The sequence below is a fragment of the Salmo salar genome, chromosome 21 (genome assembly GCF_965601325.2).
Source record: "Salmo salar chromosome 21, fSalSal1, whole genome shotgun sequence".
NCBI lineage: Eukaryota > Metazoa > Chordata > Actinopteri > Salmoniformes > Salmonidae > Salmo > Salmo salar.
Window position 1 is genome coordinate 54,540,001 of NC_138311.1, and position 26,844 is coordinate 54,566,844.

Consider the following 26,844-nt stretch of genomic DNA (forward strand, 5'->3'; position numbering starts at 1 on the left):
AGTCCCAGTTCAGGCTTTAATCTGAGTTGTGTTTTATAGTCCCAGTTCAGGCTTTAATCTGAGTTGTGATTTATAGTCCCAGTTCAGGCTTTAATCTGAGTTGTGTTTTATAGTCCCAGTTCAGGCTTTAATCTGAGTTGTGTTTTATAGTCCCAGTTCAGGCTTTAATCTGAGTTGTGATTTATAGTCCCAGTTCAGGCTTTAATCTGAGTTGTGTTTTATAGTCCCAGTTCAGGCTTTAATCTGAGTTGTGATTTATAGTCCCAGTTCAGGCTTTAATCTGAGTTGTGTTTTATAGTCCCAGTTCAGGCTTTAATCTGAGTTGTGTTTTATAGTCCCAGTTCAGGCTTTAATCTGAGTTGTGATTTATAGTCCCAGTTCTTTATCAGTGTTTGTCCTCCTGTGTTCTGCTGGCAGTAAACCCTGACTAACCAGCCCAGGGCCCCCCCCCCCCCCCACACACACACACACACACACACACACACACACACACACACACACACACACACAGGTCTGGCTTCACTGCCTCTATGGTCTGTTGGACCAGCTGTGGCCAACACAGAGACCTACATCTACCCGGGGCCTCCATACCCTCTCCACCTCCCTCCACCTCCTCTATCTATAAATGCCATCTCTCGCTCTCTCACTGCCTCTCAATTTTATTTTAAGGGCTTTATAGACATGGGAAACATATGTTAACATTGCCAAAGCAAGTGAAGTAGATAATACACAAAAGTGAAATAAACAATACAAATTAACAGTAAATATTACACTCACAGAAGATACAAAATAATAGAGACATGTATTTTGTCGTGTGCAAATAGTTCAAGTACAAAAGGGAAAGTAAATAAATATAAATATGGGTTTTATTTACAATGGTGTTTGTTCTTCACTGGTTGTCCTTTTCTTGTGGCAACAGGTCACACATCTTGTTGTTGCGATGGCAGACTGGTTTTTCCACCCAATAGATTAAGAGAGTTGATCAGAATTGGGTTTGTTTTTTGAATTCTTTCTGGATCTGTGTAATCTGAGGAAAATATATCTCTAATATGGTCATACATTTGGCAGGAGGTTAGGAAGTGCAGCTCAGTTTCCACCTCATTTTGTGGGCAGTGTGCACATAGCCTGTCTTCTCTTGGGAGCCAGGTCTACATACAGTGGTCTGTCTCAATAGCAAGGCTATGCTCACTGAGTCTGTCCATATTCAAAGCTTTCCTTAAATTTGGGTCAGTCACAGTGGTCAGGTATTCTGCCACTGTGTACTCTCTGTTTAGGGCCAAATAGCATTCTAGTTTGCTCAGTTTTTTTTTGTTAATTATTTCCAATGTATCAAGTAATTCTCTTTTTGTTCTCTCATGATTTGGTTGGGTCTAATTGTGTTGCTGTCCTGGGGCTCTGTGGGGTCTGTTTGTGTTTGTGAAGAGAGCTCCAAAACCAGCTTGCTTAGGGGACTATTGTTGCAGAATTCTGCATGCAGAGTCTCAATTTGGTGTTTGCCCCATTTTGTGAATTCTTGGTTGGTGAGCGGACCCCTGACCTCACAACCTTAAAGGGCAATGGGTTCAATAACTGATTCAAGTATTTTTTAACCAGATCCTAATTGGTATGTCAAATGTTATGTTCCTGTCTCTCTCTCTCTCTCTCTTCTCTCTAACACATGCAACATAACATAAAGCAACACACATTTCCTGTCACCGTGTGACATGTTCACTTTCTCTTCCATCGTCGGAGACAGAGCGAATATGTGCTACAGGAACATCATGCTGTTTGCTGTTATGTCACGACCTAGATGCCCACTGTACAGACACGCTGAATGTAATCAGATGGGTATATTTAGCTAGGTGTGTTCCTCTGAGAGCTGATGCTTAATGATGTTACTAACAGCAGAGTGTGTGATGTGCTCACTGCTCACATTATCAGAGCAGGTATAATCTAGTCCCTTTAGAACCTACTTTAGAACCTACCTACTTTAGAACCTACACTTTCCATCAACAGGTATAATCTAGTCCCTTTAGAACCTACTGTAACAGTTTACATCAACAGGTATAATCTAGTCCCTTTAGAACCTACTGTAACAGTTTCCATCAACAGGTATAATCTAGTCCCTTTAGAACCTACTGTAACACTTTCCATCAACAGGTATAATCTAGTCCCTTTAGAACCTACTGTAACAGTTTACATCAACAGGTATAATCTAGTCCCTTTAGAACCTACTGTAACACTTTCCATCAACAGGTATAATCTAGTCCCTTTAGAACCTACTGTAACAGTTTACATCAACAGGTATAATCTAGTCCCTTTAGAACCTACTGTAACAGTTTCCATCCACAGGTATAATCTAGTCCCTTTAGAACCTACTGTAACACTTTCCATCAACAGGTATAATCTAGTCCCTTTAGAACCTACTGTAACACTTTCCATCAACAGGTATAATCTAGTCCCTTTAGAACCTACTGTAACAGTTTACATCAACAGGTATAATCTAGTCCCTTTAGAACCTACTGTAACAGTTTCCATCAACAGGTATAATCTAGTCCCTTTAGAACCTACTGTAACAGTTTCCATCAACAGGTATAATCTAGACCCTTTAGAACCTACTGTAACAGTTTCCATCAACAGGTATAATCTAGTCCCTTTAGAACCTACTGTAACAGTTTCCATCAACAGGTATAATCTAGTCCCTTTAGAACCTACTGTAACAGTTTCCATCAACAGGTATAATCTAGTCCCTTTAGAACCTACTGTAACAGTATCCATAAACAGGTATAATCTAGACCCTTTAGAACCTACTGTAACAGTTTCCATCAACAGGTATAATCTAGTCCCTTTAGAACCTACTGTAACAGTTTCCATCAACAGGTATAATCTAGTCCCTTTAGAACCTACTGTAACAGTTTCCATCAACAGGTATAATCTAGTCCCTTTAGAACCTACTGTAACAGTTTCCATCAACAGGTATAATCTAGTCCCTTTAGAACCTACTGTAACAGTTTCCATCAACAGGTATAATCTAGTCCCTTTAGAACCTACTGTAACAGTTTCCATCAACAGGTATAATCTAGTCCCTTTAGAACCTACTGTAACAGTTTCCATCAACATGTATAATCTAGTCCCTTTAGAACCTACTGTAACAGTTTCCATCAACAGGTATAATCTAGTCCCTTTAGAACCTACTGTAACAGTTTCCATCAACAGGTATAATCTAGTCCCTTTAGAACCTACTGTAACAGTTTCCATCAACAGGTATAATCTAGTCCCTTTAGAACCTACTGTAACAGTTTACATCAACATGTATAATTTAGTCCCTTTTGAACCTACTGTGACAGTTTCCATCAACAGGTATAATTTAGTCCCTTTAGAACCTACTTTAGAACCTACCTACTTTAGAACCTACAGTTTCCATCAACAGGTATAATCTAGTCCCTTTAGAACCTACTGTAACAGTTTCCATCAACAGGTATAATCTAGTCCCTTTAGAACCTACTGTAACAGTTTCCATCAACAGGTATAATCTAGTCCCTTTAGAACCTACTGTAACAGTTTCCATCAACATGTATAATCTAGTCCCTTTAGAACCTACTGTAACAGTTTCCATCAACAGGTATAATCTAGTCCCTTTAGAACCTACTGTAACAGTTTCCATCAACAGGTATAATCTAGTCCCTTTAGAACCTACTGTAACAGTTTCCATCAACAGGTATAATCTAGTCCCTTTAGAACCTACTGTAACAGTTTACATCAACATGTATAATTTAGTCCCTTTTGAACCTACTGTGACAGTTTCCATCAACAGGTATAATTTAGTCCCTTTAGAACCTACTTTAGAACCTACCTACTTTAGAACCTACAGTTTCCATCAACAGGTATAATCTAGTCCCTTTAGAACCTACTGTAACAGTATCCATAAACAGGTATAATCTAGTCCCTTTAGAACCTACTGTAATAGTTTCAATCAACAGGTATAATTTAGTCCCTTTAGAACCTACTGTAACAGTTTCCATCAACAGGTATAATCTAGTCCCTTTAGAACCTACTGTAACAGTTTCCATCAACAGGTATAATCTAGTCCCTTTAGAACCTACTGTAACAGTTTCCATCAACAGGTATAATTTAGTCCCTTTAGAACCTACTGTAACAGTTTCCATCAACAGGTATAAACTAGTCCCTTTAGAACCTACTGTAACAGTTTCCATCAACAGGTATAATCTAGTCCCTTTAGAACCTACTGTAACAGTTTCCATCAACAGGTATAATCTAGTCCCTTTAGAACCTACTGTAACACTTTCCATCAACAGGTATAATCTAGTCCCTTTAGAACCTACTGTAACAGTTTACATCAACAGGTATAATCTAGTCCCTTTAGAACCTACTGTAACAGTTTCCATCAACAGGTATAATCTAGTCCCTTTAGAACCTACTGTAACAGTTTCCATCAACAGGTATAATCTAGACCCTTTAGAACCTACTGTAACAGTTTCCATCAACAGGTATAATCTAGTCCCTTTAGAACCTACTGTAACAGTTTCCATCAACAGGTATAATCTAGTCCCTTTAGAACCTACTGTAACAGTTTCCATCAACAGGTATAATCTAGTCCCTTTAGAACCTACTGTAACAGTATCCATAAACAGGTATAATCTAGACCCTTTAGAACCTACTGTAACAGTTTCCATCAACAGGTATAATCTAGTCCCTTTAGAACCTACTGTAACAGTTTCCATCAACAGGTATAATCTAGTCCCTTTAGAACCTACTGTAACAGTTTCCATCAACAGGTATAATCTAGTCCCTTTAGAACCTACTGTAACAGTTTCCATCAACAGGTATAATCTAGTCCCTTTAGAACCTACTGTAACAGTTTCCATCAACAGGTATAATCTAGTCCCTTTAGAACCTACTGTAACAGTTTCCATCAACAGGTATAATCTAGTCCCTTTAGAACCTACTGTAACAGTTTCCATCAACATGTATAATCTAGTCCCTTTAGAACCTACTGTAACAGTTTCCATCAACAGGTATAATCTAGTCCCTTTAGAACCTACTGTAACAGTTTCCATCAACAGGTATAATCTAGTCCCTTTAGAACCTACTGTAACAGTTTCCATCAACAGGTATAATCTAGTCCCTTTAGAACCTACTGTAACAGTTTACATCAACATGTATAATTTAGTCCCTTTTGAACCTACTGTGACAGTTTCCATCAACAGGTATAATTTAGTCCCTTTAGAACCTACTTTAGAACCTACCTACTTTAGAACCTACAGTTTCCATCAACAGGTATAATCTAGTCCCTTTAGAACCTACTGTAACAGTTTCCATCAACAGGTATAATCTAGTCCCTTTAGAACCTACTGTAACAGTTTCCATCAACAGGTATAATCTAGTCCCTTTAGAACCTACTGTAACAGTTTCCATCAACATGTATAATCTAGTCCCTTTAGAACCTACTGTAACAGTTTCCATCAACAGGTATAATCTAGTCCCTTTAGAACCTACTGTAACAGTTTCCATCAACAGGTATAATCTAGTCCCTTTAGAACCTACTGTAACAGTTTCCATCAACAGGTATAATCTAGTCCCTTTAGAACCTACTGTAACAGTTTACATCAACATGTATAATTTAGTCCCTTTTGAACCTACTGTGACAGTTTCCATCAACAGGTATAATTTAGTCCCTTTAGAACCTACTTTAGAACCTACCTACTTTAGAACCTACAGTTTCCATCAACAGGTATAATCTAGTCCCTTTAGAACCTACTGTAACAGTATCCATAAACAGGTATAATCTAGTCCCTTTAGAACCTACTGTAATAGTTTCAATCAACAGGTATAATTTAGTCCCTTTAGAACCTACTGTAACAGTTTCCATCAACAGGTATAATCTAGTCCCTTTAGAACCTACTGTAACAGTTTCCATCAACAGGTATAATCTAGTCCCTTTAGAACCTACTGTAACAGTTTCCATCAACAGGTATAATTTAGTCCCTTTAGAACCTACTGTAACAGTTTCCATCAACAGGTATAAACTAGTCCCTTTAGAACCTACTGTAACAGTTTCCATCAACAGGTATAATCTAGTCCCTTTAGAACCTACTGTAACAGTTTCCATCAACAGGTATAATCTAGTCCCTTTAGAACCTACTGTAACAGTTTCCATCAACAGGTATAATCTAGTCCCTTTCAATCAATGAATGCTTTTAGCAGAGCTGCTATTAATCCCTCTCTCACTCTCACTTTCTCTATCCTCTGTTTCTCTCCCCTCCCTCCATCTTTCTCTCTTCCCTCACTTTCTCTCTCTCTCCCTCTCTCCCTCTCTGTCTGTCTCCCTCTCTCTCCCTCCCTCTCTCTCTCTCCCTCCCTCTCCCTCTCTCTCTCCCTCCCTCTCTCTCTCTCCCTCCCTCTCCCTCTCCCTCCCTCTCTCTCCCTCCCTCTCTCCCTCCCTCTCTCTCTCTCTCCCTCTCTCTCTCCCTCCCTCTCTCTCCCTCTCCCTCCCTCTCTCTCCCTCTCTCTCCCTCTCTCCCTCTCTGTCTGTCTCCCTCTCTCTCCCTCCCTCTCTCTCTCTCCCTCTCTCTCCCTCCCTCTCTCCCTCCCTCTCTCTCTCTCTCTCTCTCTCTCTCAGGTTGTGTGTTTGAGAGGAGGCTGTGCTCCAGGGAACAGTTCTGCTCTGACGGTGAGTATCCTATCCTGTGTGTGTGTGTGTGTCTGTGTGTGTCTGTGTCTGTGTCTGTGTGTGTGTGTGCTCTTAGCTGAGAATCCTATCCTATCCCTCCTGCCCTGCGGTCGGTATCTCCTAGAGAGTAGCACACATTTGGCCCAGATAAGGCTTACCATGTCAGCTTCAGTCAGTGAGCCCGGGTTATCCTGCCCCCCCCCCCCCCCACCCCCCCCACCACCACATCCAACCCCTCTCTATGTCCTTCTCCCAAACCTACTGTGTATTGCATCCTGTTTCCACATTAGCATGTCCTGCTTATACACCCCCACCAAACTGAATCCCCTATGTATCTCCTGGGATCTCACTAAAAACGTCATTCCTGACATGCTTGTTTACAAAAAGAAGATCAAAACAGGAAGTACCCATGAATCGCTTCCCCAATCAACAAATGAACACTGAGGTTGGCAGTAAACTAAAGGACAGGACTACCACACACAGGGCTACCGCAGACAACCCTGAGGCTATGGCTGAGGACAGAAACAAGGACAGGAAGTCCCGCTGCGACCTCTGCAGGGTTAGCAAACGAGCAAAAGGACAATATAGGAATACGGTGGAATCATACTTCACAGGTTCCGACGCTCGCCGCCTTTGGCAGCAATAACCTCAACCAAACGTTTTCTCTAGTTGCGGATCAGACCTGCACAACGGTCAGGAGGAATTTTGGACCATTCCTCTTTACAAAACTGCTTCAGTTCAGCAGAATTCTTGGGATGTCTGGTGTGAACTGCTCCCTTGAGGTCATGCCACAGCATCTCAATCGGGTTGAGGTCAGAACTCTGACTGGGTTACTCCAGAAGGCACATTTTCTTCTGTTGAAGCAATTCTGTTGTTGATTTACTTTTGTGTTTTGGGTCGTTGTCCTGTTGCATCATCCAACTTTTGTTGAGCTTCAATTGGCGGACAGATAGCCTTACATTCTCCTGCAAAATGTCTTGATGAATTTGGGAATTCATTTTTCCGTCGAGGCAGCAAAGCAGGCCCTGAGGCAGCAAAGCAGCCCCAAACCATGATGCTCCCTCCACCATACTCTACAGTTGGGATGGGGTTTTGATGTTGGAGTGCTGTGCCTTTTTTTTCTCCACACATAGTGTTGTGTGTTCCTTCCAAACACCTCAACATAAATTTCATCTGTCCACAGAATATTTTTAGGGCAGCTCTAACCAACATCTCCAATCTCGTCTCATTGATTGGACTCCAGGTTAGTTGACTCCTGACTCCAATTAGCTTCTGGAGAGGTCATTAGCCTAGGGGGTTCACATACTTTTCCCAACCTACACTGGGAATGTTAAAATTATGTATTCAATATAGACAATAAAAATACAATAATTTGTGTGTCATTAGTTTAAGTAGTTGGTCCAATATCTGCCCTGCTAGAGCTGCCCCGGTCAACTGTAGGTGCTGTTATTGTGAAGTGGAAATGTCTAGGAGTAACAACGGTTCTGCCACAAATTGGTAGGCCACACAAGCTCACAGAACGGGACCGGCGAGTGCTGAAGTGCGTAGCATGTAAAAATCGTCTGGCCTTGGTTGCAACACTCACTATCGAGTTCCAAACTGCCTCTGGAAGCAACGTCAGCACAAAAACTGTGACTCGGGAGCTTCATGAAATGGGTTTCTATGGCCGAGCAGCCGAACACAAGCCTAAGATCACCATGCGCAATGCCAAGCGTCGGTTGGAGTGGTGTAAAGCTCTACATCATTGGACTCTGGAGAAGTGGAGTACGCGTTCTCTGGAGTGATGAATCATGCTTCACTATTTGGCAGTCCGATGCACAAATCTGGGTTTGGCAGATGCCAGGAGAACGCTGCCAGCCCGAATGCGTAGTGCCAACTGTAAAGTTTGGTGGAGGAGGGAATAATGTCAGAAGCTGTTTTTCATGGTTCAGCAAGGCCCCTTAGTTCCAGTGAAGGGCAATCTTAACACTACAGCATACAATGACATGCTAGATGATTCTTTGCTTCCAACTTTGTGGCAACAGTTTGGGGAAGGCCCTTTCCTGTTTCAGCATGACAATTTTTTTATATCTTGATATAACGAGGCAAGTCAGTTAAAGAACAAATACTTATTTACAATGACAGCCTAGGAACAGTGGGTTAACTGCCTTTCTTGTGTTCTTCTTATTTTTATTTCTCGTGTTTTTGTTCTAATTTATGTCATTTTTAGTATTACATTGATATTAATTACTGTATTCTTGGGTTTGGAGCTTGCAAGAAAGGCACTTCACTGTACTTGTACATGTGACAATAAAAGTTGAAATGTATGACGATGGGCCTGCTGTGTGCTAGACAGAGTGAGCACTTTCCTTATTACTTGGAGGTCCTGTCCTGATTCCACAGTAGTAGTATGTCCACCCCACCACCAAACCCCCTCTGTCCTGATTCCACAGTAGTAGTATGTCCACACCACCACACCAAACCCCCTCTGTCCTGATTCCACAGTAGTAGTATGTCCACCCCACCACCAAACCCCCTCTGTCCTGATTCCACAGTAGTAGTATGTCCACCCCACCACCAAACCCCCTCTGTCCTGATTCCACAGTAGTAGTATGTCCACCCCACCACCAAACCCCCTCTGTCCTGATTCCACAGTAGTAGTATGTCCACCCCACCACCAAACCCCCTCTGTCCTGATTCCACAGTAGTAGTATGTCCACACCACCACACCAAACCCCCTCTGTCCTGATTCCACAGTAGTAGTATGTCCACCCCACCACCAAACCCCCTCTGTCCTGATTCCACAGTAGTAGTATGTCCACCCCACCACCAAACCCCCTCTGTATCTAAAACAGGGCATATATCATTCCTGACATCACAGCCTACTGGAGTAGAGCACAAAATCCAGAACTTTGCTTATATCCTGTAATGATTATACACACGCTTCCTGCATCATCAACATTTAAACAGCCTTCCTCTTGCTTTCTTCCATCCCAGCAGGACCAAACTTACAACACACTCAAATACACACACACACACACACACACACACACACACACACACACACACCATCCCAGCAGGACCTAACCCATAACACGCTGCACCACACAGCCGCCGACAGAACTGAATTATTTACACTCTGTCCCATCCTCATTCCTCATTGCAAGTACGTAGCTGGCAAGGTACCATAGACACAGACACAAAACCTTAGCTAGCTACAGTAGGTACCACAGACACACAACCGTAGCTAGCTAGGTACCACAGACACAAAACCTTAGCTAGCTACAGTAGGTACCACAGACACAGACACAAAACCTTAGCTAGCTACAGTAAGTACCACAGACACACAACCTTAGCTAGCTAGGTACCACAGACACAGACACAAAACCTTAGCTAGCTACAGTAAGTACCACAGACACACAACCTTAGCTAGCTAGGTACCACAGACACACAACCTTAGCTAGCTAGGTACCACAGACACACAACCTTAGCTAGCTAGGTACCACAGACACAGACACAAAACCTTAGCTAGCTACAGTAGGTACCACAGACACACAACCTTAGCTAGCTAGGTACCACAGACACAAAACTTTAGCTAGCTAGGTACCACAGACACACAACTTTAGCTAGCTAGGTACCACAGACACAGACACACAACCTTAGCTAGCTAGGTACCACAGACACAAAACCTTAGCTAGCTAGGTACCACAGACACACAAACCTAGCTAGCTAGGTAACACAGACACACAACCTTAGCTAGCTAGGTACCACAGACACACAACCTTAGCTAGCTAGGTACCACAGACACAAAACCTTCGCTAGCTGGGTACCACAGACACAAAACCTTAGCTAGCTAGGTACCACCGACACAAAACCTTAGCTAGCTAGGTACCACAGACACAAAACCTTCGCTAGCTAGGTACCACAGACACACAACCTTAGCTAGCTAGGTACCACAGACACAAAACCTTAGCTAGCTAGGTACCACAGACACAAAACCTTAGCTAGCTAGGTACCTGTTCACCGGACGTGCTACCTGTTCCAGACCTGCTGTTTTCAACTCTCTAGACAGCAGGAGCGATAGAGATACTCTCAATGATCGGCTATGAAAAAGCCAACTGACACTTGTTCACTTGTTGCACCCTCGACAACTACTATGATTATTATTATTTGATCATGCTGGTCATTTATGAACATTTGAACATCTTGGCCATGTTCTGTTATAATCTCCACCCGGCACAGCCAGAAGAGGACTGGCCACCCCTCATAGCCTGGTTCATCTCTAGGTTTCTTCCTAGGTTTTGGCCTTTCTAGGGAGTTTTTCCTAGCCACCGTGCTTCTACACCTGCATTGCTTGCTGTTTGGGGTTTTAGGCTGGGTTTCTGTACAGCACTTTGTGACATCAGCTGATGTAAGAAGGGCTTTATAAATACATTTGATTTGATTTGATTTAGGTACCACAGACACACAACCTTAGCTAGCTAGGTACCACAGACACAAAACCTTAGCTAGCTAGGTACCACAGACAGAAAACCTTAGCTAGCTAGGTACCACAGACACAAAACCTTAGCTAGCTAGGTACCACAGACACAAAACCTTAGCTAGCTAGGTACCACAGACACAAAACCTTAGCTAGCTCGGTACCACAAACACACAACCTTAGCTAGCTCGGTACCACAAACACACAACCTTAGCTAGCTAGGTACCACAGACACACAACCTTAGCTAGCTAGGTACCACAGACACAGACACACAACCTTAGCTAGCTAGGTACCACAGACACACAACCTTAGCTAGCTAGGTACCACAGACACACAACCTTAGCTAGCTAGGTACCACAGACACACAATCTTAGCTAGCTAGGTACCACAGACACAAAACCTTCGCTAGCTAGGTACCACAGACACAAAACCTTAGCTAGCTAGGTACCACCGACACAAAACCTTAGCTAGCTAGGTACCACAGACACAGACACAAAACCTAAGCTAGCTAGGTACCACAGACACACAACCTTAGCTAGCTAGGTACCACAGACACAAAACCTTAGCTAGCTAGGTACCACAGACACACAACCTTAGCTAGCTAGGTACCACAGACACAAAACCTTAGCTAGCTAGGTACCACAGACATACAACCTTAGCTAGCTAGGTACCACAGACACACAACCTTAGCTAGGTAGGTACCACAGACACAAAACCTTAGGTAGCTAGGTACCACAGACACAAAACCTTAGCTAGCTAGGTACCACAGACACACAACCTTAGCTAGCTAGGTACCACAGACACAAAACCTTAGCTAGCTAGGTACCACAGACATACAACCTTAGCTAGGTAGGTACCACAGACACCCAACCGTAGCTAGCTAGGCACCACTGTTGGTTTACTTCAGATATGTTAAGCAGATGTAAGACTGTTGGTTTGTTCTGGATCTGTTGAGCGGATGTAGCTATCTCTGCAGCTTGGCTCAGTGTTATGATGGATGGGGTGTCTGTTATGTATCATATATTCATGGGATGACTAGTTGTTACGGTAGGGTAGGCTTAGGTATGTGGGATAGGGTTTCGTGGCTGAGCTTGAGTTAACATGCATATATATATATATATATATATATATATTTTTTTTTTATATATATATATATATATATATATATATATATATATATATATATATATATATATGAGAGAGAGAGAGGAGAGAGAGAGAATGATAGAGAGGAGAAAGAGGAGAGAAAGAATGAGAGAGGGAGAGAGAGAGAGAGAGAGAGAGAGAGAAACGTTAGAGAGGAGAGAGAGGAGAGGGAGAGAACATTAGAGAGGAGAGAGGAGAGTAAGTGCGTTGGGGTGTATGTGTGTGTGTTTATTGTCGTAGGTGTATGAGAGAAGGGTAGACACACACAGGCCACATCTCCTTCTCCTCTCTCCGTCACCTCCCTTCCTGCCTCTCCTCTCCTCGTCAGAGCCCCTGCCCGCTACTACATATTGTTTCTACGGCAACGGTGACATCATCAGGATGAAGGCAGCTGGGTCAACACCCCCACAATCTCTCGCTCTCATTCTTTCTCTCCTCTCTCTCCTCTCTAACGTTCTCTCTCTCTCCTCTCTAACGTTCTCTCTCTCTCTCTCTCTCTCTCCTCTCTAACGTTCTCTCTCTCTCCTCTCTCTCCTCTCTCTCCTCTCTAACGTTCTCTCTCTCTCTCTCCCTCTCTCATCCTTTCTCCCCTCTCTCTCCTCTCTAACGTTCTCTCTCTCTCCTCTCTCTCCTCTCTAACGTTCTCTCTCTCTCTCTCTCTCTCCCTCTCTCATTCTTTCTCTCCTCTCTCTCCTCTCTAACATTCTCTCTCTCTCCTCTCTCTCCTCTCTCTTCTCTGTCTCTCTCATTCTCTCTCCTCTCTTTCCCTCTCCTCTCTCATTCTCTCTCTCCTCTCTCCCTCTCTCTCTCTTTCTCTCTCCTCTGTCTCTCTCATTCTCTTTCTCCTCTCCTCTCTTTCTCTCTCTCTCTCTTCTCTCTCTCATTCTCTCTCCCCTCTCTCTCATGGTCATTCTCTCTCTCCCTCTCCTCTCTCTCTCTCTCTCTCTTCTCTGTCTCTCTCATTCTCTCTCTCTCTCATTCAATTCAATTTGCTTTATTTGCGTGATGTAACAATGTACATATTGCCAAAGCTTACTTTGGACATTTAAAATATTAACATAATTAATAATAATAATCAATATTGTCAACGGGACAACAGTAACAACAATACCCAAGGGTCAAAGTAACCATACATTGAAAAATAACAATAAGCATTCAGTAGAGGACATGTACAGGTTGGTTGGTCTGTCAGACACTGTCCCTCATTTTGTCAGGAAATGCAGCTGTCTCAGGTTCTGCTGTTGTGCAGTGGTTGCACAGCATTTCCTCTACAGGGAGCCATGTTTTCCTGTGTCTACCCTTCTCAATGGCAAGGCTGTGCTCACTGAGCCTGTACTTTGTCAAGGTTTTTCTAAGGTTTTGATCAGTAACCATGGTCAAATAGTTAGCCACGGTGTACTGTCGATTTAGGGCCAGATAGCACTGCATTTTGCTTTGTGTTTGTGCTTGTGTTTCCCAATAAGCAATGTAGTTATGTTTTGACTGTGTTGTAATTTGGTTTATTCTGATTGATTGGATGTTCTGGTCCTGAGGCTTCAGTGTGTTAGTAGAACAGGTTTGTGAACTCAGCCCCAGGACCAGCTGGATGAGGGGACTCTTTTCTTTGCTCAGCTCTTGGTATTGCAGGACTTGGTAATGATATGAGAGGGGGTCACTGTATTTTAGATGTTTCCAAAACTTAATTGCTCTTTTTTGAGTTTTTATTATTAGTGTATATTGGCCTAATTCTGCCCTGCATGCATTGTTTGTAGTTTTCCTCTGGACATGTAGGAGAATCTAACAGAACTCTGCATGCAGAGTTTCAATGGGGTGTTTGTCCCAAAGGGTGAAATCTTGTTTTGCAAGTGGACCCCACACCCATGAAGTGGAATTGGTTCAATGACACATTCAATTAGTTTTAGCCAAATTTGAATAGGTATTTCAATTTGAATTAGTTTTTTTAATGGTGTAGAATGCCCTGCGTGCTTTCTCTCTCAGTTCATTCACTGCCTCATTAAGGTGTCCAGTAGAGCTTATTTTTAAACCTAAGTAATTGTAGTGTGTGCAGTACTCAATATACTTTGTACAAATTCTCTCCCACCCCAATTCAATAAATGCTTCACAAGCATGAATGGGTGGTTGCCACTGTTGTCAAAGTTGTCAAAGCAATGTAGATGAAGTATGACATAAATGAACAATATGTATATATATATATGTGTGCTGTTTATCAACCAAAACAAATATACATAGAACATGATACACAAAAAGAAGAAAGACATACATCTACAAGGGCTCATGTAAATGACATGGCAGAGCTAATGTCATACATTATGACAGACCAGCTAGATCTACTGTCTCTATTATATTACGACAGACCAGCTAGATCTACTGTCTCTATTATATTATGACAGACCAGCTAGATCTACTGTCTCTATTATATTACGACAGACCAGCTAGATCTACTGTCTCTATTATATTACGATAGACCAGCTAGATCTACTGTCTCTATTATATTATGACAGACCAGCTAGATCTACTGTCTCTATTATATTACGACAGACCAGCTAAATCTACTGTCTCTATTACATTATGACAGACCAGCTAGATCTACTGTCTCTATTATATTACGACAGACCAGCTAGATCTACTGTCTCTATTACATTATGACAGACCAGCTAGATCTACTGTCTCTATTATATTACGACAGACCAGCTAGATCTACTGTCTCTATTATATTATGACAGACCAGCTAGATCTACTGTCTCTATTATATTATGACAGACCAGCTAGATCTACTGTCTCTATTATATTATGACACACCAGCTAGATCTACTGTCTCTATTATATTATAACAGACCAGCTAGATCTACTGTCTCTATTATATTACGACAGACCAGCTAGATCTACTGTCTCTATTATATTATGACAGACCAGCTAGATCTACTGTCTCTATTATATTACGACAGACCAGCTAGATCTACTGTCTCTATTATATTACGATAGACCGGCTAGATCTACTGTCTCTATTATATTATGACAGACCAGCTAGATCTACTGTCTCTATTATATTACGACAGACCGGCTAAATCTACTGTCTCTATTACATTATGACAGACCAGCTAGATCTACTGTCTCTATTATATTACGACAGACCAGCTAGATCTACTGTCTCTATTACATTATGACAGACCAGCTAGATCTACTGTCTCTATTATATTACGACAGACCAGCTAGATCTACTGTCTCTATTATATTATGACAGACCAGCTAGATCTACTGTCTCTATTATATTATGACAGACCAGCTAGATCTACTGTCTCTATTATATTATGACACACCAGCTAGATCTACTGTCTCTATTATATTATAACAGACCAGCTTGATCTACTGTCTCTATTATATTATGACAGACCAGCTAGATCTACTGTCTCTATTATATTATGACAGACCAGCTAGATCTACTGTCTCTATTATATTACGACAGACCAGCTAGATCTACTGTCTCAATTATGTTATGACAGACCAGCTAGATCTACTGTCTCAATTATATTATGACAGACCAGCTTGATCTACTGTCTCTATTATATTACGACAGACCAGCTAGATCTACTGTCTCTATTATATTACGACACACCAGCTAGATCTACTGTCTCTATTATATTACGACAGACCAGCTGGATCTACTGTCTCTATTATATTATGACAGTCCAGCTAGATCTACTGTCTCTATTTTATTATGGCAGACCAGCTAGATCTACTATCTCTATTATATAACGACAGACCAGCTAGATCTACTGTCTCTATTATATTACGACAGACCAGCTAGATCTACTGTCTCAATTATATTATGACAGACCAGCTTGATCTACTGTCTCTATTATATTACGACAGACCAGCTAGATCTACTGTCTCTATTATATTACGACAGACCAGCTGGATCTACTGTCTCTATTATATTATGACAGTCCAGCTAGATCTACTGTCTCTATTTTATTATGGCAGACCAGCTAGATCTACTATCTCTATTATATTACGACAGACCAGCTAGATCTACTGTCTCTATTATATTACGACAGACCAGCTAGATCTACTGTCTCAATTATATTATGACAGACCAGCTAGATCTACTGTCTCAATTATATTATGACAGACCAGCTTGATCTACTGTCTCTATTATGTTATGACAGACCAGCTAGATCTACTGTCTCTATTATATTATGACAGACCAGCTAGATCTACTGTCTCTATTATATTACGACAGACCAGCTAGATCTACTGTCTCAATTATGTTATGACAGACCAGCTAGATCTACTGTCTCTATTATATTATGACAGACCAGCTAGATCTACTGTCTCTATTATAGAATGACAGACCAGCTAGATCTACTGTCTCTATTATATTACGACAGACCAGCTAGATCTACTGTCTCTATTATATTATGACATACCAGCTAGATCTACTGTCTCTATTATATTATGACAGACCAGCTTGATCTACTGTCTCTATTATATTATGACAGACCAGCTTGATCTACTGTCTCTATTATATTATGACTGTCACGCCCTGACCTTAGAGAGACGTTTTATTTCTCTATTTGGTTAGGTCAGGGTGTGATGTGGGGTGGGCAATCTATGTTGTCTGTTTCTTTGTTTTTGGCTGAGTATGGTTCCTAATCAGAGACAGCTGTCTATCGTTGTCTCTGATTGGGAATCATACTTAGGCAGCCTTTTCCCACCTGTGATTGTGGGATCTTGTTTTTGTGTAGCTGCCTGTGAGCAGCCCAGAACGTCACGTTTCTCTTTTCTTCTGTTTTTTGGTGAGTTTCATCTTCATTAAAAGATGTGGATTTCCATGCAAGCTGTGCCTTGGTTTATTTACGAAATGGAGTTTGAAGACAGTGAACGTGACAATGACAGACCAGCTACATCTACTGTCTCTATTATATTATGACAGAACAGCTACATCTACTGTCTCTATTATATTATGACAGAACAGCTAGATCTACTGTCTCTATTATATTATGACAGAACAGCTAGATCTACTGTCTCTATTATATTACGACAGACCAGCTAGATCTACTGTCTCTATTATATTATGACAGAACAGCTAGATCTACTGTCTCTATTATATTATGACAGACCAGCTAGATCTACTGTCTCTAATATATTATGACAGACCAGCTAGATTTACTGTCTCTAATATATTACGACAGACCAGCTAGATCTACTGTCTCTATTATATTATGACAGACCAGCTAGATTTACTGTCTCTAATATATTATGACAGACCAGCTAGATCTACTGTCTCTATTATATTTTGACAGACCAGGATCTGCCGCTCGATCTAAAAAAGAATGCAAGAGATAAGTACCTCTGATTGAGTCCTATTTGCAGCAGTGGAGTAGGAAGTGCTGCTCATTCACTAGCTCAGCTGACCCACAGTGTTTACATCATCTCTCACCTTCCATGTTTTTCTATGACGTCTCTATGGCCAGGTTATAGTCACTAAGTGTCTGGAGCAATGAATCACACAACACATTTTAGTCATTTAGAGTGCATACATTTGTATTACATTTTTAAATACTGGCCCCCTGTGGGAATTGAACCCACAACCCTGGCGTTGCAAGCGCCATGCTCTACCAACTGAGCTACAGTGGGACACCATGTGGCAGTCCGATGTGGTGAATTTGGGTTTGTCTGATGCCAGGAGAACTCTACCTACCCTAAAGCATAGTGGCAACTGGAAAGTTGGCAAATTGTGTATGTCAAATTTTATGTTCCTTTTGATGGCATAGAAGGCCATTCTGGCCTTGTCTCTCAGATCGTTCACAGCTTTGTGGAAGTTACCTGTGGCGCTGATGTTTAGGCCGAGGTATGTACAGTTTTTTGTGTGCTCAAGGGCAACTGTCTAGATGGAATTTGTATTTGTGGTCCTGGAAACTGGACCTTTTTTGGAACACCATTATTTTTGTCTTACTGAGATTTAATGAGACTTACTGAGGGTTCAGGTTTGGCAGAATCTGTGCAGAAGATCTAGGTGCTGCCGTAGACCCTCCTTGGTTGGGGACAGATCTAGGTGCTGCTGTAGGCCCTCCTTGGTTGGGGACAGAAGCACCAGATCATCAGCAAACAGTAGACATTTGACTTTAAGTTCTAGGAGGGTGAGGCTAGTTCTAGTGCCCTTGCCAATTTGTTGATATATACAGTGCATTCGGAAAGTATTCAGACCCCTTCCCTTTTTCCACATGTTGTTACGTTACAGCCTTATTCTAAAATGTATTAAATAAATACAAATCCTCATCAATCTACACACAATACCCCATAATGACAAAGCAAAAACAGGTATTTAGAAAGTTTAGAAAATGTATAAAATATAAAAAAACAACAGAAATATCTTATTTACATAAGTATTCAGACCCTTTGCTATGAGACTTGAAATTGAGCTCAGGTGCATCCTGTTTCCATTGATCATCCTAGAGATGTTCATGAAACTTGATTGGAGTCCAGCTGTTATGTTCCCCAGTTTCTGTGCTATTTTGGGTTCGTATATGTGTGTGTGTGTGTGTGTGTGTGTGTGTGTGTGTGTGTGTGTGTGTGTGTGTGTGTGTGTGTGTGTGTGTGTGTGTGTTTCAGGATGGCTTCCTGGATTCCAAGCAGCTGATTGGTCGGCCCTATTGCAAATTGGAGCTCTGACCCCGCCCTCTCGTCAAGGGATACAGCTGTCTGCAATTACCGACTCCTTCCGCAGCTTGAAAAGCCCGTGTTCCTTAGTTCGAAGGGAGACCTCCTTTTTATGTGTTGATTATTGGGGGGTCTGGTAAATTTGTTGTAAGGTATTTTGTAGCTGGTCCTGCAGGTATTAGTCTGTTATTGTACCTAGTGTTTTTGGTTTATTAAAATTGTTCACTGAGTTTGGTGACTTATTCTGTTTCATTGGATCCCAGGGGGGAAGGGGAAGGCACCTTTGGGAGTGTTTAGGCAAGAGGCCTGCGGGCATACATATACCCGTAGTATATACTCTGTCTATGCACACTAGGTAAGACCTGGGCGGACTACCGCCTGTATTTTGGTTAGCGTGCTAGGTGGCGTTAAGAATAGGTAAGTAGTGGGAAGGCAGGTAAGAAGTGGGTAGGCAGGTAAGGTAGGAGAGGGAGCTCTTTAACTTTAACTTTCTTTGCTTAGGTTCCATCCAGCCCCTTTTCCCCGCTTTAACGTGTGAAGGGAAAATACATTCTCTGTAAACGGTAATATTCTCTGTCATCCTTACCAGCACCTACAATCACATTACCTTTATTCACTCCACGGGGAGTTGAGATGTAGCGGGGTGTTGCGTTCCCTCCACCAAGAGGCGTATGTAACACCACCTGTGGTAAATTCAATTGATTGGACATGATTTGGAAAAGCACACACATGTCTATATAAAGGTCCCACAGTTGGCAGTGCATGTCAGGGTAAAAACCAAGCCATGAGGTTGAAGGAATTTTCCGTAGAGCTCCGAGACAGGATTGTGTTGATCTTGTTAAGGGTACCAAAACATTTCTGCAGCATTGAAGGTTCCCAAGAATACAGTGGCCTCCCCTAACCCAGATGACGCTGGGCCAATTGTGCACCACCCTGTGTGACTCCCAGTCACGGCCGGTTGTGACGCAGCCCGGGATCAAACCCGGGTCTGTAGCGTTGGCTCAAGTATTGCAATGCAGTGTCTTAGAATGCTGCGCCACTCGGGAGGATATCGGGGGAGAAGGGCCTAGGTCAGGGAGGTGGCCAAGAACCCGATGGTCACTCTGACAGAGCTCCAGAGTTCCTCTGTGGAGATGGGAGATCATTCCAGAAGGACAACCATCTCTGCAGCACCACCAATCAGGCCTTTATGGTAGGATGGACAAACGGAAGCCACTCCTCAGTAAAAGGCACATGAAAGCCCACTTGGAGTTTGTCAAAAGGCACCTAATGAACTCTCAGACCATGAGAAACAAGAATTTCTGGTCTGATGAAACCAAGATTTAATTATTTGGCCTGATTGCCAAGCGTCACATCCTGGCACCTGGCACCATCCCTATGGTGAAGCATGGTGGTGGCAGCATGCTGAGGGGATGTTTTTCAGTTGCAGCATCTGGGAGACTAGTCAGGATCGAGGGAAACATGGGCGGAGCAAAGTACAGAGACCCTTGACGATAACTGGCTCCAGACTTTAGACTGGGGCAAAGATTCACCTTCCAACAGGACAACGACCCTAAGCACACAGCCAGGACAATGCAGGAGTGGCTTTGGGACAGGTCTCTGAATGTCCTTGAGTGGCCTAGGCAGAGCCCGGACTTAAACCCGATCGAACATCTCTGGAGAGACCTGAAAATAGCTGTGCAGCGACACTCCCCATCCAACCTGACAGAGCGTGAGAGGATCTGCAGAGAAGAATGGGAGAAACTCCTCAAGTACAGGTGTACCAAGCTTGTAGTGTTATACCCAAGAAGACTCAAGGCTATAATCGCTGCCAAAGGAGCTTCAACAAAGTACTGAGTAAAGGGCCTGAATACTTATGTAAATGTGCTATTTCATTTTTTTTATCTTAATAGATTTGAAAAAAATTCTAAACCTGTTTTAGTTTTGTCAAGGGGTCTGAATACTTTCCGAATGCACTGAATGTTGAAGAGGGTGGGGCTCAAGCTGCATCCCTGTCTCATCCCACGGCCCTGTGGAAAGATTTTTATTTTTTTACAATTTTACTGCACACTTGATGTTTGTGAACATGGATTTTATAATGTTGTATGTTTTTCCCCCAACACTACATTCCATGAAATTGCATAGCAGACCCTCATGCCAAATTTAGTGAAATGCTTTTTTGAAATCAACAAAGCATGAGAAGACTGCCTCTATTTTGGTTTGTTTGTCAGTTAGGGTGTGCAGGCTGAATATGTGGTCTGTTATACGATAATTTGTTAATAAGCCAATTTGACATTTGCTCAGTATGTTGTTTTCATTGAGGAAATGTATGAGTCTGCTGTTAATGATAATGCAGAGGATTTTCCCAAGGTTGCTGGTGATGCATATCCCACGGTAGTTATTGAGGTCAAATTTGTCTCCACTTTTGTGACATGGGGTGATCAGTCCTTGGTTCCAAATATTGGGGAAGATGTCAGAGCTCAGGATGATGTTAAAAAGTTTTAGTATAGCCAATTGGAATTTGTTGTCTGTATATTTTATCATTTCATTGAGGATACCATCAACACCACAGGTCTTTTGGGGTTGGAGGGTTTGTATTTTGTCCTGTAGTTCATTCAATGTAATTGGAGAATCCGGTGGGTTCTGGAAGTCTTTAATAGTTGATTCTAAGATTTGTATTTGATCATGTATATGTTTTTGCTGTTTGTTCTTTGTTATAGAGCCAAAAAAGATTGGAGAAGTGGTTTATCCACACATCTCCATTTTGGATAGATAACTCTTCGTGTTGTTGTTTGTTTAGTGTTTTCCAATTTTCCCAGAAGTGGTTACATTCTATGGATTCTTAAAAAATATATATATTTATATATGTATTTTTTTATTTCACACCTTTATTTAACCAGGTAGGCCAGTTGAGAACAAGTTATTTATTTAATTACATTGAGCTGATTTCTGACGTGCTGTTTCTTCTTTTAGTGTATTTCTGTATTGTTTTAGTGATTCACTATAGTGAAGTCTCAGGTTTTTTGTGTTTCTGTGTTTTTGGTTGAATAGGTTTCTCAATTTCTTTCTTAGGTTTTTGCATTCTTCATCAAACCATTTTGTCATTGCTGTTTAATTTTCTTAGGTTTTCTGCTTGAAAAAATATTTGATAGGAAGCTGAGGTTAAATATACAGTTTTTCTACTGACACGTTTACACCTATTACAGTGAAATGTTTTGTCCAGGAAGTTGAATTTGTTGTTGCCTAATTGCTTTTAGTAGGTTTCTATGCTACTTTAGCATAGTATTCTATAGCATTTCTTAATATTACTCAGTTCCTTTGGCTAATGTGCTTCATGATTTGAGTATTGCTCTGTTCAAGTAAACTGTGATTTTTGCTGTAATCTGATAGGGGTGTCAGTGGACTGACTGTGAACGCTCTGAGAGACTCTGGGTTGAGGTCAGTGATAAAGTAGTCTACACTACTACTGCCAAGAGATGAGCTGTAGGAGTCCCCTCGAAGCCTACCATTAACTATGTACAGACCCAGCGTTTGACAGAGCTGCACGAGTTGTGAACCGTTTTTGTTGGTTGTTTTGACATAGTTGTGTCTAGGGGTGCATATTTTGGAGGGAATGCTGTCACCTCCAGGTTGATGTTTGTCTCCCTGTGTGCTAAGAGTGTCAGGTTATTGTCCAGTTCTGGCATTTAGTTTCGCCACGGACTAGTGCATGTCCCTGAGCCTGTAAATGATTGATCTCCCCCTCTAGGATGGAGAAGCTGTCTTCATTAAAGTTGTGGGGATTCTATCTTAGATGACCTCAGACCTTGTATGTTTCAGGATGAGATAGTAAAAGTGTTGTGTTCCATAGTGTCTGGTGTTTTCGCTTGGTTTACGCTCTCGCTCAACCTCTCGCTCAACCTCTCGCTCACCTCTCTGTCTATCTTGTCTGTCTGTCTTTCTCTCCCTATCTGTTTCTCTCCCTCTCTCTTCTCTCGCTCTCTCTTGCTTTCTCTCTTTTTATCTCCCTTTGGCCTAAAGAGCAGGAACCAAGACTTCATCAAAGAAATCGGAAATACATGACTCATCTTCTTCCTGAGCAGCAGGATGATGAGTCCCTAGCATGTTACACTGTTTACACACTTCTCCTCACATACCTACACCGTCACTCTTCCTTTGTCTCCTCCCCATCTCCTTCATCTCTCCTCCAATCACGTACTCTTATCTCCACCTCTATCACCAGCCATACATACTCACACTTCTCCTCCCCTTCTCCTTCATCTCTCCTCCAATCACGTACTGTTATCTCCACCTCTATCACCAGCCATACATACTCACACTTCTCCTCCCCTTCTCCTTCATCTCTCCTCCAATCACGTACTGTTATCTCCACCTCTATCCCCAGCCATACATACTCACACTTCTCCTCACATACCTACACCGTCACTCTTCCTTTGTCTCCTCCCCTTCATCTCTCCTCCAATCACGTACTCTTATCTCCACCTCTATCACCAGCCATACATAGTCATCTTCCTCCTATAGGTACATACAATATGATTTATTCTCCTTTCTCTATCTCTCACTCAATTACTCTCTCTCCCTCGCTCCCTTTTTATCTCTCTGTCCACCTTATCTCTCTCTCTCTCTCTCTCTCTCTCTCTCTCTCTCAGTCACTCTCTCTTTTTCTCATGTGCGTATGTAGAAGTGAGTCAGAATGAGTTAGCAGTGCGATCACATAGCTTGTTATTACTTCCTATTTACAGAGCTTATATACACACCCACACCCACACACACCCACACACACCCACACACACCCACACACACCCACACACACACACACACACACACACACACACACACACACACACACACACACGTGACTGTTAAGAGCTTACCTTACCCTCTGTCTCTCTGGCTTGGCTTGTCTGTCTTGTCGGTCTGCATTGTTTTGTCTGTCTGGTCTGTCTTGTCTCTCTGTTAGTTCCAGATAGCAGATTGGGTGGCAAATAATGGCTTCTAAAGTAGTTGCCTGTTGCCTGACGACTCAAACTGAATTATTCCGCTGCTCTGTAATCGTTACGTGCTTCAGTCTGAGACTGCCATCATTTAAGGGTGTTGTACAAAAGTCATTAGCAGTTGGATCATCTCTTAACCAATCAGACTATCAAAGCCAATGACACATTTAAAAAAAGAAAAACGTCCCATACCCACATATGTTCTGGCTCAGGCCCAACCCATCAGTGTTTGGGACCATTCAGAACTGTTAGAATGTGTTTCTTGGGGAAGTACTCCTATCCAGATTCAAACAAACGTCCGTGGGTGCAAGGAGTCTGGGTAGCCAGGCTAATTGACCTACGCTGCTAGTGCTGCAGACAGAAAACATAAGTTATACACTACTTAAAGCTAACAGTTATAATGTATTATGAAGCAGTTATAATGCATTATGACCTTCCGACAGTCTATGGTTAAGAATCCCTTATAATGGCTTTCACAATGATGCACAATGATGCTGGCTTCTAACATTTATTTCTATATAACCATTTGATATCTATTTTGGCTTTTTTTTGTCACTCTCTATTTTGTCCTGTCTTGAAAAAGAAGATAATATACTGCAGTGTACATCCCTTTAACTCCCAATAAATACATTCGGCTTCTCTGTTTCATAATTTTCCTCCATTCACCATTCCACCACTCCCCCGTTCCCCCATTTCTCGAGTCCTCTTCCTATAAATAGCAGTGACTCATGTCTTTGGGTGTTTTTCATGGTAGGATAAGAGGGAAGAGAGTTGTGTTCATTATGGAGGAGAGAGAGGGATGAGTTCACTATGGAGGAGAGAGAGGGATGGGTTCACTATAGAGGAGAGAGGAGAGAGAGAGGGATGGATTCACTATGGAGGAGAGAGGAGAGAGAGAGGGATGGGTTCACTATAGAGGAGAGAGGAGAGAGAGAGGACTGGGTTCACTATGGAGGAGAGAGGAGAGAGAGGACTGGTTCACTATGGAGGAGAGAGGAAAGAGAGGGCTGGTTCACTATGGAGGAGAGAGGAAAGAGAGGGCTGGTTCACTATGGAGGAGAGAGGAGAGAGAGGACTGGGTTCACTATGGAGGAGAGAGGAGAGAGAGGACTGGGTTCACTATGGAGGAGAGAGGAGAGAGAGGACTGGTTCACTATGGAGGAGAGAGGAAAGAGAGGGCTGGTTCACTATGGAGGAGAGAGGAAAGAGAGGGCTGGTTCACTATGGAGGAGAGAGGAGAGAGAGGACTGGTTCACTATGGAGGAGAGAGGAGAGAGAGGGCTGGGTTCACTATGGAGGAGAGAGGAGAGAGAGAGGGCTGGGTTCACTATGGAGGAGAGAGGAGAGAGAGAGGACTGGGCTCACTATGGAGGAGAGAGGAGAGAGAGGACTGGGTTCACTATGGAGGAGAGAGGAGAGAGAGAGGACTGGGTTCACTATGGAGGAGAGAGGAGAGAGAGGGCTGGTTCACTATGGAGGAGAGAGGAGAGAGAGGGCTGGTTCACTATGAAGGAGAGAGGATAGAGAGGACTTGGTTCACTATGGAGGAGAGAGGAGAGAGAGAGGGATGGGTTCACTATGGAGGAGAGAGGAGAGAGAGAGGGCTGGTTCACTATGGAGGAGAGAGGAGAGAGAGGGCTGGTTCACTATGGAGGAGAGAGGAGAGAGAGGGCTGGTTCACTATGGAGGAGAGAGGATAGAGAGGACAGGGTTCACTATGGAGGAGAGAGGAGAGAGAGAGGGCTGGTTCACTATGGAGGAGAGAGGAGAGAGAGGGCTGGGTTCACTATGGAGGAGAGAGGAGAGAGAGGACTGGGTTCACTATAGAGGAGAGAGGAGAGAGAGGGCTGTGTTCACTATGGAGGAGAGAGGAGAGAGAGGGCTGGGTTCACTATGGAGGAGAGAGGAGAGAGAGAGGGATGGGTTCACTATGGAGGACAGAGGAGAGAGAGAGGACTGGGTTCACTATGGAGGAGAGAGGAGAGAGAGAGGACTGGGTTTACTATGGAGGAGAGAGAGAGGGCTGGTTCACTATGGAGGAGAGAGGAGAGAGAGGACTGGGTTCACTATGGAGGAGAGAGGAGAGAGAGGGATGGGTTCACTATGGAGGAGAGAGGAGAGAGAGGACTGGGTTCACTATGGAGGAGAGAGGAGAGAGAGGACTGGGTTCACTATGGAGGAGAGAGGAGAGAGAGGTCTGGGTTCACTATGGAGGAGAGAGGAGAGAGAGGACTGGGTTCACTATGGAGTAGAGAAGAGAGAGAGAGGGCTGGGTTCACTATGGAGGAGAGAGGAGAGAGAGGACTGGGTTCACTATGGAGGAGAGAGGAGAGAGAGAGGGCTGGGTTCACTATGGAGGAGAGAGGAGAGAGAGAGGGCTGGGTTCACTATGGAGGAGAGAGGAGAGAGAGAGGACTGGGTTCACTATGGAGGAGAGAGGATAGAGAGGACAGGGTTCACTATGGAGGAGAGAGGAGAGAGAGGGATGGGTTCACTATGGAGGAGAGAGGAGAGAGAGAGGGATGGGTTCACTATGGAGGAGAGAGGAGAGAGATGGCTGGTTCACTATGGAGGAGAGAGGAGAGAGAGGACTGGGTTCACTATGGAGGAGAGAGGAGAGAGAGGGATGGGTTCACTATGGAGGAGAGAGGAGAGAGAGGACTGGGTTCACTATGGAGGAGAGAGGAGAGAGAGAGGGCTGGGTTCACTATGGAGGAGAGAGGAGAGAGAGGGCTGGGTTCACTATGGAGGAGAGAGGAGAGAGAGAGGGATGGGTTCACTATGGAGGAGAGAGGAGAGAGAGAGGGCTGGATTCACTATGGAGGAGAGAGGAGAGAGAGAGGGATGGGTTCACTATGGAGGAGAGAGGAGAGAGAGAGGACTGGGTTCACTATGGAGGAGAGAGGATAGAGAGGACAGGGTTCACTATGGAGGA

The 26,844-nt window shown here is 42.9% G+C and overlaps 1 protein-coding gene across 2 annotated transcripts in view; it reads left to right on the forward strand.

Moving 5' to 3' along the window:
• Positions 1–26,844, forward strand: part of LOC106582506 (receptor-type tyrosine-protein phosphatase-like N) — a 100,196-nt gene that overhangs the window by 7,563 nt on the left and 65,789 nt on the right. For both annotated transcript variants that reach the window (XM_045704906.2, XM_045704907.2), the window contains exon 2: positions 6,620–6,670. In XM_045704906.2, coding sequence (XP_045560862.2) covers positions 6,620–6,670 — 51 coding nt within the window. The remainder of the gene's footprint in view (positions 1–6,619; positions 6,671–26,844) is intronic.